Genomic DNA, 17,594 nt, shown 5'->3' with positions numbered 1-17,594 from the left:
AATGCCTTTTTTTTTTTTTAAAGATTTTATTTATTCATTTGAGAGAGACAGAGAGACAGAGAGAGCACACAAGCAGGGGGAGAGGCACAGGGAGAGGGAGAAGCAGACTCCCCGCTGAGCCAGCCAGGAGCCCGATATGGGGCTGAATCCCAGGACCCGGAGATCATGACCCAAGCCAAAGGCAGATGCCCAACCATCTGAGCCACCCAGGTGCCCCTGGGCAATATCTCAAATTTCACTATGTTTTATGAAAGACTACTAAGAGATTCATCGTGTTATCTTAAGGACTTTACAACGTCCAGTCACCCTGGTAATGCAGGGGCCCATCTGCTGACCTAATAGGCTACGACATAGGACAAAGGCCACTTTGAATTTAAAATTTTTTAAAGTTAAATTTTTTTTAAAGATTTTATTTATTTATTTGAGAGAGAGAGAGTGGAAGCGAGAGAGGGAACACAAGCAGGGGGGAGTGAGAGAGGGAGAAGCAAGCTTCCCGCTGAGCAGGGAGCCCGATGTGGGGCTCAACCCCAGAACACTGGGATCATGACCTGAGCCAAAGGAAGATGCTTAACGACTGAGCCACCCAGGCACCCCTAAAATTAAATTTTTTAACTTTAGATTTTCAGGGGTGACAAGTTGCTGAAAAAGAAAATTCAGTCATCATTAAGAACCTATTTATGTGACACTTGAGTGGCTCAGTTGGCTAAGCACCCAACTCTTGATTTCAGCTCAGGTCATGATCTCAGGGTCCTGGGACTGGGCCCTGAGTCAGGCTGTGTGCTCGTTGGGGAGTCTGCTTGAAATTCTCTCTCTCTGCCCCTCCCCCTGCTCCCTCTCTTTCTCTCAAATAAATAAATCTTTAAAAAAAAAAAGAACCTATTTATTTGTGGGCTGGAACAATGAGTGGAAGTATTTGTAAAATTATGTTACATAATATTAACTTAATCTTTCTCCACGCTACCATCATGGGTCAGAGTTCTAAGCTGTTGGCTTCTAAGACACATGTTCTAACAATTTTCCACGACCTTCACCCTCACTTGTAATCTAATCAAATGAGTAGCAGTCACATTAAAAAAGTTAACATTAATTTATTGGTATGTGATTTTGATTTATATGTTATATACACCATACTATAGGACTCTTTTCCATGTGTTTCCAAAACAGGACAAATAATAGCTATTCAGACCAACATAAAACAGTGCTTTATTTATTCAAAGTACAATAAAGGGAAGTTATAATTAGAAGAGTCCTAAGTGAAGAGTTTCATGAAAAAACATCTAGGAAGTCAGACAGCCCTTAAGGTTTAATGCGTGGAAGAATTTGCATGATAAAAAAAGAAGCAAAAGTTTAGAGACTAAATCTATGAATTGAAATAAGACTATATAAATTAACATGAGTATAGAAGTAGGGAAGAGAACGCAATCAAAACTTGGCAGGGAAGGCAAGGAAGTTCAGGGTACTCTGGAGAAAGTCCTTGAACCAAAAATATAAGTTCTATTCAGTACATGGACAAAATGCAAGGATCCAGGTGGAGAGCAAAACTGATGATGGTCTGCCAAAATGTGAGAGTTTGACAGTGGAAATTTTCTGGAAGAAAAAATATGTAATCTAAGAAATTACTTTGGCTCAACTTAAATATCACCTGGCTGTCCGCATACAGGACAGTGTGAGAGCAGCTATGAATACAAGAGAGACTGTGGGTGTTTTGTTTTTGTCCCCTGTTGTTATTTCTACTGGTAAATTTCAGAGACAATCTCAGGTTCATTCTCAGGCTGCTAAATCAATAGTACCTGTCGAAGGTGAAAAGGATTACATATTAAGTTGGCAGCAGGGCTGTAAAAGGAGGAACTTGTCACTTTGACAATATGGGTTTCAATATGTAGACTGAGAAGCTATCATTTTTGTCTGTCCTGGACAGACCTACCTCAGACCTACCACCAATTCTTCTGGGAATAGAATCCCTCTTTCTTTTGGGAAACCCATTACCATGTGGTTTTGATAAGGTCAACCCCTCCCTTTCCCTAACACAGGAATGAGGAATAGGCACAAACCCAGGCCTGGTTTATCAGAGTACACCTGGCTGTGCAAGGATTGGTTCAGGTCTGAACAGATGACCAACCTGAGCCAATCAGTGTTCTCTCCAGCATCTCTAGCAAAAGGTACTCTTCCCACTCAAAGAGCCCAGCTGCTGCAACTAGAGCGGCAGGGGGTGCCCATGTAATAGCCCAAGTAAGAATGAAACAGAAATACAGAACTGAAAGATGAAGAGAAAGAGGAAAAACTAATATGAAAAACTAATATGAAAACTTCTGAATTCAGCCATGCATGAACATATGTTCACCACTTGAACTTCCTCATTATATGAGCTTTTGTTTGTTGTTGTTGCTGAAGCTCATTGAAATTGACTTTCTGCCAGTTGCACTGAAATGAGCGTTAATACTTTCAGAGGTAGAAAATCATTGTTATTAATCGGCGGGTTGGTCACTGGGTCAGAAAGCCCACAGGAAAACAGAGATCAGAGCCTTTGGAAGATAAGTGTGGAAGAGCCATGTTTATGTAAAAATCTAAGAAAAATCAAGGCCATGCGGAGGCACAACGTCTTTGGTTGGAATGCAGGAATCCATTGGATTTGCTAATCTTGCCTTCACCACACGACCACAACTTTAATTTGCCCTAACCTCAGTTAACAGAACATTTGGGTGATCTGAGCAATCTGACACTTAGAGAGCCCACTGGAGCTATATAGCTCATGTCCCAGCCAGAGGATGTGGGCTCGAGTTCTCATGTACATTTCTGACCCAGAATAGAAAGGGCTACAGTAAAAGGTACATCCCTTCATAAGCAGAGGAATGGTTATACAGATCTATGAAATTAAGAGTGGTCTGTTTGCAAAGGGATGGCTGACTAAAAATAAAAAATGGAAAGATTTTAATTACAAAGTAACATTCAAATTAAAATAAATAAATGACGGTGTTTGAAAATGTGAAAACTGAAAAAAAAAATTGCCTGAAAGTATCATGTGCAACAAAATTACACATTATTGAAACCAGCAGGTTAAAACCAGGTGCATCATTAAATAATATTGAAAAATTAATATTAAACACACACTTAAGTCTAAAGAAAAGTGAAACCTGGAAATATAGGAGACTAGAAGACACTTGAATTCTACAAAACATTAAAGAAAAATTAATACCAAATCTTCATAAACTCTTTCAAAAAACAGAAGGAATATTTTCCAACTCATTTTATAAAACCAGACAAACACAAGAAAAAAAAAAAACCCTATAGACCAGTCTTCCTTATGAATATTCATGAAAATTTCATTAACATAATACTAGCAAACCAAATAAAACAATAAAGGGATTATATACCATGACCAAATATGATTTATCCCAGGGATACAAAGTTGGTTTAGTATCCAAAGGTCAATTATTGTAACAAATCATATTATTATAATAAAGGGCAAAAACTGCATGATAATCTCAATAGATGCAGGAAAACATGTAATAGAATCATCATGGCTTCACGATAGAAACATTCAACAAACTAGGAATAGAAAGAAACATCCTTATAGCATCATGCTTAATGATGAAAGACTGAAAGCTTTCCTTCTAAGATCAGGAACAAGACAAGGATTTCTGCTTTTGGCACTTCTATTCAGAAGGTTCTAGCCAGGGAACATAGGCAAGAAAATTAAAGTTATCCAGATTGGAAAGGAATCATAAAACAATATCTATTTGCAGATGACTTATTCTTGTTCACAGAGTATCCAAGGAATACACACACACACACCGTACTAATAGAATGAGTAATAAATTCTGCAAGGTTTCAGAAAATAGGCTCCATATACAAAAATCAACTGTATTACTATATATATCAAATATATAACACATATATTATTTATATAATGTACTATATATATATGAGATGAAAAATCCAAAATGAAATTTTAAAAATTTCATTAAAATTTCATTTTAAAAATTCCACTTTTAGGTGGCACAGCGGTTAAGCATCTGCCTTCGGCTCAGGGCGTGATCCCGGCGTTACGGGATCGAGCCCCACGTCAGGCTCCTGCTATGAGCCTGCTTCTTCCTCTCCCACTCCCCCTGCTTGTGTTCCCTCTCTCACTGGCTGTCTCTATCTCTGTCGAATAAATAAATAAAATCTTTTAAAAAAAATTCCACTTTTAATAGTAACAAAAACAATAAAATATTGAGGAATAAATTTAACAAACGAAGTGTAAAACATACTCTGAAAACTACAAAACATTGTTGAAAGACCTGAAGAAGACCTGAATAAATGGGAAGGCATTGTATGTTCACAGACCAGAAGTTAATATTGTTAAGATGGCAATACTCTCTAAATTGATCTGTAGATTTAAAGCAATCCCTATCAAAATCCCAACTTGTTTCTTTGCAGAAATTGACAAGATTATCTTAAAATTCATGTGGAAATTCAAGGGGCTCAGAAGACATACATTCCTAATTTCAAAACTTAAAATGCAGATCATCAAAATTAAGAACTTTTGTGCTTCAAAGGATACAATAAAGAAAGTGAAAAGACAACCCATGAAGAGGGAGAAAATTTTGCAAGTCATATAACGGATAAGGGACTTGTGTCCAGAATATATAAGTAACTCTTACAATTCAATAGTAAAATGAAAATAACCCAATTAAGAAATGGGATAGGCTGGTGATGGGTAGTAAGGAGGGCACGTATTGCATGGTGCACTGGGTGTTATACGCAACTAATGAATCATCGAACTTTACATCAAAAACCAGGGATGTACTGTATGGTGACTAACATAATATAATAAAAAAATACTGAAAAAAAAAAAAAGAAATGGGTAAAGTATCTGAATATACAGTTCTCCAGATAAGATATACAAATGCTCAATAGGCACATGAAAAGATGCTCAAGCACCTTTATCTAGGGAAAGAGAAACCAAAACCACAATGAGATACCACTTCACAAGCAGTAGGAATGGCTATAATGAAAAAGATAGAATGGTGAAAACAGAGACAAACCAAAGCCCTCATTTGCTGTTGGTGGGAATTTATTTTATTTTATTTTTTAAAGATTTTTTATTTATTTGACAGAGATAGAGACAGCCAGCGAGAGAGGGAACACAAGCAGGGGGAGTGGGAGAGGAAGAAGCAGGCTCATAGCAGAAGAGCCTGATGTGGGGCTCGATCCCAGAATGCTGGGATTACCGCCCTGAGCCGAAGGCAGACGCTTAACCGCTGTGCCACCCAGGCGCCCCTGTTGGTGGGAATTTAAAATTGTGCAGTAGCTTTGGAAATTTGTTTTGCAGATCCTTAAAAAGGTTAAACATAGAGTTACTGGTGACTCAGTAATTCTACTCTTAGGGATATACCCAAGAGAAATGAAAACATACATCCAGACAAACAATTGTACACAAATGTTCATAGCAGTATTAGCCAAAAAGTGGAAGCAATCCAAATATCCATCAGTAATAGATAGGTGGATCCATAAAATATGTATATCCATACAATGGCATATTATTTGCCAATAAAAAGAAAGGCTATGCTATAACATAGATGAATGTTGAAAACATTATGCTAAGTGAAAAAAAGCCAGCCACAAAGAACCACATATGGTACAGTTCTACTTATATGGGATGTATAGAATAGGCCAATAAAGACCAAAAGTAGATTAGCAGTTGCCTAAAACTGGGGAGGGGATTGGGAGGAGTTGGAGAGAAATGTAGAGTGTCACTAATGGGTAATGGGTTTCTTTTTGGAGTGATGAAAATGTTCTAAAATTGACTGTGGTAATGGTTGATCAATTATGAATATAATAAAACCACTGACTGGTATACTTTAAATGGGTGAATCATACAGTACATTAATTATATTTCAATAAAGTTGTTAAAAGGAAACATAGGCACAGATGCCAATAAGGTTCACTACTAAAAAGAAATCATGAAAAGAAATATTTCAAGGATAGCTCCATATTTGTCCCTTTCACCTAGTCTAGGCCAATCAGCCCTCCTAATTAACTAATTGTAAATATAAGAGTAGTGGTAATTGTGTGGGTAATTATAACATCTAATAGATATTTAAACCAATACAATGGGTCTCTTATTTAGGTCAATCTAAGTTTAAATGGATGAGAACTTTATAGTCTGCTAGGGCTACATTTAAGAGAAGATATTATCAAGGTCAAGCACTTTTGGTATGAATGGTGGACAGAGAGAAGGACAACCTCAGCGCATAAGAGAACAAGCCTTAAGGATCAATAGAAGTAATCTCAGAGACGAATACAGGAAGAACTATTTTATGCACCTAGTAAGAAACTTATGACATGTATAGTGCCCAAGACATGGTGAAGATAAAAGGTAGTAAAATAGGTTCAAATGATTGATGGATCCTTAAAGAAATTAGAGGTCTAGAAGTTGAGTTGGATACCAAGAAGGACTAGAATATTTTCTACAACCCAGAATGCTTGATGAGATGGATGACCTGAGGTACTTCTCATACATTTGTTTTGCACTAATATCTCTATTAGCCCTATTCCTTTAATGTTCCTTTGTGACTGACATCTTGATTATGATCTTTCAGATTAGCAATGAAAGTGGAAAAAATGAGCAGTAAAAAGCAAACTTGAAGCTTCTGATTTGAGAGGGTGGGGACTCAGTGTCACAGAAATAGACAGCTAAGGATCATGACAGTAATGGTAATTCCAGTTCATTCCCACGGGGCAAGTAGAAAACTTGTAATGCAAGTTAAAACTCAGTGAGTGGGTAGAGATTTAAAATATAGCCACATACCTTTTAACAGTTCTTTTTCCATGATTACTCCATCCTGCAAAGTAAATATTAAAATTTTCCCTTCTGTCTGAATCCATGGTAGAGGAAAGCATATGATACATTGGGAGGTACTGGCCCATGAAAACAAGCCCCCAGATTATTCTGGACCATAGAGTCCAGAGTCACTCAAAGATGAGAGGAGGTAATAAGGGTTACCAGCCCACTCTGCTCAAGAGGATATGCCATTTTCCTATTCAACAACAAAGGGAGCCACGAATCCAAACCCCTGAGGCTGCTTCTAACTGAAGGGGGCCTGTGCAACTCTCTTCTTATACTTTTGCATTCTGCAACCCTAGTTAAAATGTGAAAACTAGGCTACACTGCCATGACAAGACAGAATGAAAGAACAACAAGACAGAAAGAAAATTGTGAATTCTTTTAAAAAGATGAAATATTCGATTTCAAGGACAGTCTATACCAATACCTGTAATAGATTCACACTTTGTTTTCTGTAATTCTTTAACATATGATTAATAGGGGTGCCTGGGTGGCTCAGTCAGTAAAGCATCTGCCTTCGGCTCAGGTCATGATCTCAGGGTCCTGGGAATCGAGTCCTGTGTCAGGCTCCCTGCTCAGTGAGGAGTCTGCTTCTCCCTCTCCCTCTGCCTGCCACTCTGCCTACCTGTGCTCTCTATCTCGTCAAATACATAAATAAAATATTTTTTAAAAAGTATGATTAATAAATACGTACATGATTAATGATGAACAGATTTTTTTGTAGAGATTTTCGACATCCACTGATTTTCTTGGAACGGACATTCTTCTTCCACACGTTAAAAGCCTTCCATTTCCGGAAAAGTGCAAATATGGGAATCTTAGTGAGTTCTCTATGATATAGATATTCCTGTTCCCATCGATCAATTTCGATATATTCAAGTTCTTCATTATAAGTATGCGTTACTGCTTTTTTGCTAATAGTATAGTAGTCATTTTTATTGATGTTCTCATAACTTACAACTCTATGAAGAAATAAAAATTGAGGCAAGTGAATAAAAGTAGTCAATACAAAATTAAGCAATTGAATTACTTCTGTGTTCTAAAAAGATAAAACATTTCTGAAAAAACAAATATTATTTAAAAATTTAAAAAAATTCTAATAAACTATTTTTAGATTGAATACCCAAGAAAAGAAGGGGGAAGATGTTTTTGAAAAAATAATTGGACTTATTTTAGGTCTTAAAGGTTTCACAACTTTGGCAATATGTTTGACAATTTCTGTTACATAATTTTTACAGAAACAAGTCAATTACAGATTTTTAAAACGTAATAGCCCTATATGAAAGCTACCTGAAAATAAGTTGTTATTATTAGCTCTTTAGAAACTCTTCAATAATAATAGCGTAAAGGAGTTTTACACTACCCAGTATTGAGAAAATTATGAGAAAGAACAAAGCAAGAAAAGATGAATTAGATAAGATTCAAATCAAGACCCAGATTAAGCAAAGGTGAAGAAATTTATCACAGAACAAAATAAGTATTGTTGAGACATTGTTTGTTTCAAGATATTCCTCTTTCAACTGTCATCAAGGGCATTCCTCAACCTTCTGCATAACAGAAACAGATCAAATAAAGAAGAAAAGCATGAGAAATAAAGACAGGAGTAAAGATGGGAGAAGGAAACAATGAGTATAGAATGGACTGATTCTTTAAAATTTCTTAAAACAAGAACTTGCCTACAGGCACAAAGATTTTTTTTTTATAATTTTAGCTATAACATTAAAATACTGGATGCAACTTAAATATTCAATAATACACCTGTGAAACATATTGTGATATAGCAAGTTACTAAGCTATATTTTAAAATTTAGGAAAATGAAATGTATAAAGATTCTCTGGTACTTTAGAATAATAAGATAATGGTTAACTGCAAAACAAAACCCCAAATTGTTTTTATGTTAAAACTATGCAAAAATTATATGTACTAACAAAGATTAGACAGGAACACTCCAGTGAAAATCAATTGTTTCCCTTGTCAATGTTCTCTCCTGATCCTTAGCTCTGCATTTTGAATCTGGAATTCATGGCCCTTTAGTTGGGTCACCTGTGAAATCCCTGAAATTGTTGTGTGTATACAAATTAATGTACATATGTATAATAACTTTTTCAGAAATTGGAACAAGATTCTCATATGTTTTGGGTCTGTTAATCAAAAAACTAAAAACCATTGGAATAAATCACTTTAGTTTTTAATTTCTATTTTTAATAAAACTTAATAAGAAAAATATTTTTATAATTAGGGCATACAGGACCAGAATGAAAAAAAAGTTAACCCCCCCCCCCCCCCCACCAAGACCTGTTCATGTGAGCACGGAAGGAGAGCCTGGGGTGCTGATGGTGGTGTGGTGGAGAGGAAGAGTCTAGAAGGTCACTCTGCTGTTTAAGTGCTGTTACAGAAAAACATCAACTTGCTCAGCTTTTACGAATCTAATTCTACTAACTCTGTGTTCTAATTAACATTTCACATCAGAACTGTCTGGGAAAATGCCAGATATTACATGTTGCAGGTGAGATAAATGGAAAACATTTTTTTTCCTTTTTTCTTTGCCTATAGCTGAAGATATAATTAGGACATTCTCAGGCTGATTCTCTACAAAATGTGATATTTTAGCTTGTCTCTGAAACTATAGTCAACTTCAGATGTTTCATTAATATCGGTTAACAAACCAACCTAAAGACAAATCAAGCAGCTCACCAAGGACCTTGGTGCATGTTTAGAAAATTTGCTCTGCTTTGGTCTATCTGCTACAAAAGACCTTTCCAGAAGGTGGCAGGTGTGGTCCATGATGTTGAATTCTAACTTACTGGTGCTCAGTGCCACTTAGAAATCTTTTTTTATTGACAGTTTACTATCTAAGATCCTTATTCTCGAACCCCTAAACCTTTTCCTCCACTATACATTTCTACTCCGCACTGAACAAAAGAACACACGCTAGTCTTACAAATACTGGATCATCAGCATCAAAATCATCTGGGGTGCTTATTAAGAATCTAGATTTCTGGGTCCAACACAGAATCAGAATCTTTATGTATGAGACTCAAGACTGTATAGTTCAACAAGCTTCCTGGAAGATTCTGATACACAGTAACGTTTGTGAACCACTGAACTTTATTCAAAAACAACCAACAAGAAGAAAGTGGTCACAAGGTGAGCTCTCTCTTCACTTGAAAATCATCACATTTGTGTACTCCCACCCCAGCCCCTGAGCGTATCTCATGGTTTTCTTCAGAGACAGAGAGAGAGAGGTTTCACCCCACTTTTTTCTAACCTTCCTGGCTTTTGGCTACTTTTTCCTCTCCATCTAAACATGTGCAGAACTTCTCTTTAACTTGTAGAAAGCTTCCTTTTAGCTTGTAGAATGCTTTTTCTTGACCCTGCAGCCCATTTAACTTAAAATCCCATGTATTTTCCTTCTCTTAAACTTCCTTTACAATGGTGTGTATTGGTGGGCCATATCATCCTCCCATCCATTCCTTCCTAAAGTTTCCAAAAACCAATCTTGTTTCTCATAACTCTAACAAAATTATCCTCTCACAGATGGCAGGGACTTCCTTCAAGGCCAACTCTGTTGGTAGTTATAAGGGGCAGCAGGGTCAAGGAAAGCTTTGCAAAAACTAAGAGGGCCTATGCACAGTTCTCTGTAATCCTATTCTTAGACTTTACAGTTCGTTACTGAGGGGTTTACTCCTCAGATACACTCCTTGGGCCTCTGCCCTTCACTCCACACACTCTGCCTCCAACCACGCATCCATTTCAGGAACTAATCACCACCCCTATGCTGACAACTGCCTGGTCAGCATTGCTTGGCATCCAGGATTCAGTCTTCAACTTCAGCTGCTTCTTGGATAGTTGCTTTGGATTTTTCTTTCAGCAGTCTTTCTTTGAGGAAATGATACAACAATTTAAGACTTAAAAAGAGAACTTCATTTGTTCAAGTGCTTTGCTATAAAATTCCTACTTTGCTGATAAATTAGATGGCTTTATGATCTAATCAACTAAACCGACCCTTAATTAACTAATCAGGACGAGATGCACATCTTAAATAAGATTACATTTTACTATGTTTTACTGGGAAAAAAAAATTTCTGGAGTGTATTCTTGCTGTTCAATGTAGAACCAGGTCAATTTACTTTACTGTAAAACCTGTATCTGTCCATCTAAAATGAAACTTGGACTCTTAAGGCTTCTTTTAACTTCAAAAGCATGTATGTCTTAGTTGAGAGAATCATATGGACTAAGGGAATCACACAACCCTGTGGTAGGTCATAAATTTTCCTTGCTATTGTTCATTTCAGTTTTAACTCAAACTGTGCCTACCCTAGTAGGTTCTAAAAAACGTTAATTTCTTCTCCTAGATTTTCCAAAACAATAAGATCTCGATGTGAGTTGTTATTTAAAACAGGAGCTCTATCTGTGACTGAAAATGCTTCTGTTCCTCTTTAAACCAGTCTACCAAGACCAATAGTGCAGAAACATGGTTCGTCTCCTGCTCAAGAACTTTAAATAGCCTTCTACTGCTTATATCATCAAATTCAAATTATTCTGCCAGCGGTTTGGGCACTCTCCCCTTGTTTTATATTAGTTTCTTCTTTGTCTCACAAATTGCCCTTTCTCATCAGGCTGATTCGTCATATCCACCTTAGGCCATGTTTGAACGCATACATATGTCTTTGTTCACCCTGTTCTCTTTTCCTATCTCTTTCAAGTTTCTGATTTCTATAAGCAAAATAGTAATTACCTGCTTTAAGATAGTGAGATGTATTAGATAAGTTCATATGGCCCTATGCAAATCTAAGTTCTCTTATTATTTTCATAATTATACAGTTTTAATTGTTATGATTTGAGCATATTTATTGGGTGAAGATAAGCAAGCAACTGCCTGGAAAGAAATTAGCCATTTCCTATGATCTGCAATTATAAACCTCAATTTATTTGATGATGGTAATATCATGAATCAGTAGGGGTTTAGATCTAACCTAAACTAGAGAAGAGAAATGGTTTACTTGGCTTCTGATTCGATTAACCAGGAATTATAAAATACCTGATAAGGAACTCCTTTTTACCTAGAATATTAAACAAAAGAATAAGAAGAAACTTCCAAATTTCTGTAATAAGAGAGTACTCTAGGGCCAATGGTTCTCAGTTTATGGTCCCTGGAACAGCAGAATCAGCATCACATGGGAATTGCAATTTCCCAGGCTATCTTCCCCACCAACTGAATCAGAAACTCCACAGGTTTAACACTCTGTTTTAACAAGTCCTGTAGGGCTTGCTTGAGAACCACTGCTCCAAGTCCATGGTGTGCAATACTGAGCTGAATACTAGAATCATCTGGTGAGTTTTAAAGAAATACTGTTGCTCAAGCTCCACCACAAATCAGTCAAATAATGTCCTGGAGTAGAGGCTGGGTGATTCTCATTAGCAGCCAAGGCTGAGAACCACTCTTCTAGGTTCTTGAAATTTTTGTATGAAATGAAATTACTACCCATTACATTGTCATAGCTCCAGAACAGTGCCAAGACATGTGTATGTGTGTGTTTGAAGGAAGAGTAAGGAGACAAGATGAAGCTGAGCATTTTTGATGAGTCCAAGTGAAAATATGAGGGGTCTTTAATGTTTCCATGTGCCGACTGAAATTTGACTCATCAGATTTATTTTCTTAATATATTTGACAGACAGAGAGAGAGAGAGAGAGAGAGAGAGAGCAGGGGGAGCTGCAGAGGGAGAAGGAGAAGCAGGCTCTCCATTGAGCAGGGAGCATAACTCAGGGCTCGATCCAGGACCCCAGGATCATGACCCGAGCTGAAGGCAGATGCCTCATGGACTGAGCCAGCCAGGCGCCCTGTGACTCATCAGAATTAAATTTCTTCATGGACTAGCCCAACCACACTGTCATTGTGCTAGGCAACCTGGCAAGGTTTCTGATTACGTGGCTTCAAGATGATCTGTTACTCCACAGCACCGATATCCCTCACTATAAAGTCTTCTGTAATCATGACTTCACACAGAAACCACAATGCTGCCATTTGAGAAAGCACCAAGCTAACATCCATCTGTGTTTCAGGGCTAGGCTGCTAAACAGGTAATCTCACTGAAAGCACAGGATAGCTTTGGTTCGAAATTTTTAAAGCTTCCTTTAAAAAATACTTTTAACATAACAGGCTTAGGAACCATCTAAGAACCAACTTCATCAATTAGAAAGTAATATGGCCTGTGCTGAGCACAGATGATTATGTGTTCCTCACATAACTGTTTCACAGAGTCCTAATCACTGCACATATCCCTCAAGAAATAGTTTGTTGGCTCTACAGGACAGAAATGTGGGGGGTAATCAGAAGGGGGAATGAAGCATGAGAGACTATGGACTCTGAGAAACAAACTGAGGGCTTCAGAGGGGAGGGGAGTGGGGGAATGGGATAGGCTGGTGATGGGTGGTAAGGAGGGCATGTATCACATGGTGCACTGGGTGTTATACGCAACTAATGAATCATCGAAACTTTACATCAAAAACCAGGGATGTACTGTATGGTGACTAACATAATATAATAAAAAAATATTATTATATAAAAAAAGAAAGAAATGTGTACTTAGTACTATTTAACTCCATCCCAGCACTACTGACATTTTGGGCCAGGTAACTCTGCTGTGTGAGGCTGTGCTGTGCACTGTCAGCTGGTTAGCAGTTTCCCTTGCCTCTTCCCACCTGATACCAGTAGCACCATCCTCTCTAGTTACGACAGCCAAAAATTCCTGCAGACATCCCAAATGTCTCCTGGGGGGTGGGGTTGGGGCAAAATCTCCCAGGTTAAAAACCAGTGATTTAATTTAATGTTTCTTAATTTCACATGATCACAGAATAATTTTTTTTTTTTTACCATCTATCTATTGTTACCACTTATATATAATGTTCCTGCAAACACACATTGGGAAACACTCAGGTAGAAAAAATATCATGTCCTCTTTCTTGGCTTTCTATGGACCCTAAAAATGCTCAGGATTTGGGGAGGACTCTGCCATACATTCTGACGTATCCACTAAATGCTAATGGCTTTAAAATTGACATTGCACAGAGGATAGAATCATAGAGTTGAAAGGTGGGATAGCAGACATTATTTTGAATTTCTATCTACAAATCATAAAACAATATCAAATACCAGAGTCCTTCATACATCTGTACCTCAATTTCCTCACCTTTCAATTATAGAGAATGCCCTTCTAATGAGATTCTTTTGAAGATGAAATAACATTGATCCACAGAAAGCACTCAGTACAGCCTAGCACAGCATGTGTGACACAAATGGCAGGAGCAGTTGTCATTATGAAGAGGAGTACATTGGGCATAGTGTGTGAGAGGCTGGGTTCTAAAGTCCAAGTGCACGGGTTTGAATCCCAGCCCCACAATTCACTAGCTCTCTCAACTTGGTCAAGGTACTTAACTCTGCCTCAGTTTCATCATTTGTAAAATGAATATATTAATATTGGCTACCTTACAGAGATACTATGAGGATTAAACGAATTAATACATATGAAGAATCGGGAATGTTTGGGATTTGCTAAGAATTGGTATTTGTAGTATAGTGTTGGTATTTGTAGTATCATCTACCACATTGTAAAAGTCTGGTTACCACTATGGCCTTATAGAAGCACCCACACTTCCTTATCAATGTGATCAAGTTTATATTTCAATGACCAAAATAAAAAATAGCAAAATATGGACATATATAAATAGAATAACAGGGAGATGAGAGGTTCTACAGGTATGGGAAAAAAGCCCACATCTACTAGGGAGGGAATTGTCAGACACCAACAGTGGCTTCTTTTACATGAGCAAGAAAAAGAAATACTTAACGTATTGCCCCACCAGGGGGTCTTCTCAGCTTCAACTAAATGTTCATATGTTAATAAATGTTCAAATGTTAATAAAACTTTCATAGGCTATATTTGGCACACCTCTACTTAGAAGGGCATAGGATAGGAACTACTTCTCACCATCAGGGCAGCATCAGACTTTCCTTTTCCATGGGACTACTTGCAAGAATCTATCAGCCACCCACGAGCTACCCTCTCCCTAGATGACAACTCAGATGCAAGGAGATGAGATTCACATTGGGTGGGTATGGAAGCCACCCTGGCTTAAAAGCCTCATTACCCACAGGAGCCAGTATCTCTTCCCGCAAGAGACATGCCTAGAAAAAGAGTTGTTACACTATGGGAAGTCCAAAGCTATGGCTCCCCATCAGGTATTTAGAATTTATTTATTTTTTTAAAAAAAGATTTATTTATTTTAGAGAGAGAGCGAATGAGAGAGAGCACGGGGGAGAGGCAGAGGAAGAGAGAATCTTGAGCAGACTCCCAATGAGCACAGAGCCAAACATGGGACTGGATCTCAAGACCCCAAGATCATGACCTGAGCCGAAACCAAGAGTCAGATGCTTAACTGACTGAGCCACCCAGGCGCCTCGAATTTATTATTTTTTTTAAGATTTATTTGTTTATTTTTAGAGAGCAGGCATGAGCAGGGGGGAGGGTCAAAGGGAGAAGGACAGAATCTCAAGCTGACTCCCCACTGAGTGGGAGGCTCTATCTCAAAACCCTGAGACCATGACCTGAGCCGAAACTAAGAGTTGGACACCTAACCAACTGAACCACCTAGGGGCCTCTAGAATTCATTTTTAGTCTCTCCCAATGCATACATAATTTACTAATCAGGGGTCATTTTTTATCAGAAGCAATGTTGCCTAGAAATAACCAGCATTCTACTCCGATGGAGATACCAGTGAAACAGGGCTTCATAATTAAGTAAGATCAGATTCTCATGCAGAGAAAAGTGTTCTACAGTCCTCTACAGCAATGCTTCTCAAGCTACATGTTCTAACATACTATGTAATGGTAACATTCTATAAAGCACGCTGGTGAAGACATTAATTACAAGTTCTTTATATTATAATAAGAAAAATAACATACAAGGTATTCAGGGAAATAGTCAATACCGAATTTGATAAAACTTCCAAGTAAAGCATAGCTCATAAGCAAGCACAGCTCTGACTATAACTGTAGCCACCTGAATTTCTAATCAAGGCATGATGAACGGTCTGTTCAAATTCTTGACAGTCACCACTACTGAGAAACTTTGTTTATAGAAATAGGAGACAACAAATGGCAGATGATTTATTGCTTTGTCTCTTATGGTTGGAAACTCCCTTTTCCATTAATCAGAATTTGGATAATTCCTTCTCTTGAAATTGTGAACCAAAGGTACCACCATTCTTTAATTCTAATAGCTTTCCCTTTTCTCCCTTTGATAAATGCAGTGTTGAAATTTCTTGTGAAATGCAAATTGATTTAAAATCCAAAAATTTCCATATCAAGTATTTCAGAAACAATGGGGAAGTTTTCTCTGAAACACAGACAGATTACTTTGTTTGACTGAATTTTTCTTTAGGTTTAAATCCATTACAATCACTAAAAATCAAGACAGAAGCATTTTAAATATCATATTTCCAAAGCTGAATTCCAAGATGTTTTGAATTCTTAATCTTTGTCAGTTCATGTTGACACATTTTCAGGCAGGTCCAATAATTTTTTATTATGTTCATTCAGGTGTTCAAATGTCAATTAAGTAATCCAGATGTGAAACCAAGAACTATCCACTAAATCTGCCCAGTTAAATTATTTGCAAAATAGTTTCTAATTCTTGACAAAAGTTTTCCTTTGACTCACCAATGCACTTAAATCTGAAACAACAAAAAATGGTACTCTGCTCATATTTTTTTGTTATGTCTTGGACTTCACTGTAGTCACCATTTTGATAATATTTAATTTGGAATTCATAACTGCAGGGAAGCATTTACATATGGGCGTTCCTTTGCAAATAAAATAATGTACTACTTGAATGTGGGATTGTCAAAATAAACTCTAGATGTAATATATATTTTTAAGAAGTATTTCCACAATGTCTCACTTGCCTTAAATATTTCATTGCCAGTAAGGTATTTTTTCCCCTCCTCACAACAAAGTTCTTCCAAACATTCCACTTCTGTGATTCTACACAATGCTGTTATCTAGCAGTTACTACTAACTATAAGTTCATCAGTATTCAGTAAAACTCCTTTTCTGCAATAAAATTTTAATAATGTCCTGGAGTGTATTAATCTCTGTTATCTGATATGCTGATCTAGTAGTAGTATCTTCTTAAGGCAGGTTTACTGGGATACAATTTACAGAGTAAAATGCACTCTTTTTTCCCTTTCCTTTTCTTTCTTTTTTCCTTTCTTCCTTAATGTCCATCACCCAGTTACCCCATCTACTAGTGGTATTATTGATAGATTTCCTTTGCCTTTCTGGTAACAAATAGAACAAAAAAATGTCCACGTTGGCTATTAAAATTTCAATTCTGCAACAGTGAGTTTTTCTGACATTAGATATTAATTGCATGTTCTTGCATTCTTAGCTTCTTAAGCTTATTGATGAGATGTTAATCTAAAAACAGAATTCAGTTTCATATTTTATTCTTTAATATGTCTTAAAAAGTTCCAATCCTTTTCTGGGTATGGTGGCTATCTTTTGGTAAGGTGTTGATATAGCTTGCTTTGAACTACTGATTCTTTTGATAACATTTCCATACAAATGAGATATTTAGGCAAAGGATAGGAACATTACTGTGATTCACAAATCCAAGTTTGAGATAGTCCTAATTATGATGCCTAATTTATAATCTTTTTCCTTTTAACCACTGTGTTTACCTTATAGCTCTAGTAATTTTCT

General features: G+C 37.1%; 1 protein-coding gene across 1 annotated transcript in view; it reads right to left on the bottom strand.

The window, feature by feature from the left end:
• Nucleotides 1–17,594, bottom strand: part of DNAH6 (dynein axonemal heavy chain 6) — a 207,358-nt gene that overhangs the window by 169,140 nt on the left and 20,624 nt on the right. Inside the window, 1 exon segment of the mRNA XM_034659452.1 lies at nucleotides 7,524–7,791. Coding sequence (XP_034515343.1) covers nucleotides 7,524–7,791 — 268 coding nt within the window.

Source organism: Ailuropoda melanoleuca, chromosome 4 (assembly GCF_002007445.2).
Source record: "Ailuropoda melanoleuca isolate Jingjing chromosome 4, ASM200744v2, whole genome shotgun sequence".
In the NCBI taxonomy this organism is placed as follows: domain Eukaryota; kingdom Metazoa; phylum Chordata; class Mammalia; order Carnivora; family Ursidae; genus Ailuropoda; species Ailuropoda melanoleuca.
The sequence above is the reverse complement of the archived record's forward strand: the minus strand, read 5'-3'. Positions and strand labels throughout refer to the sequence as shown.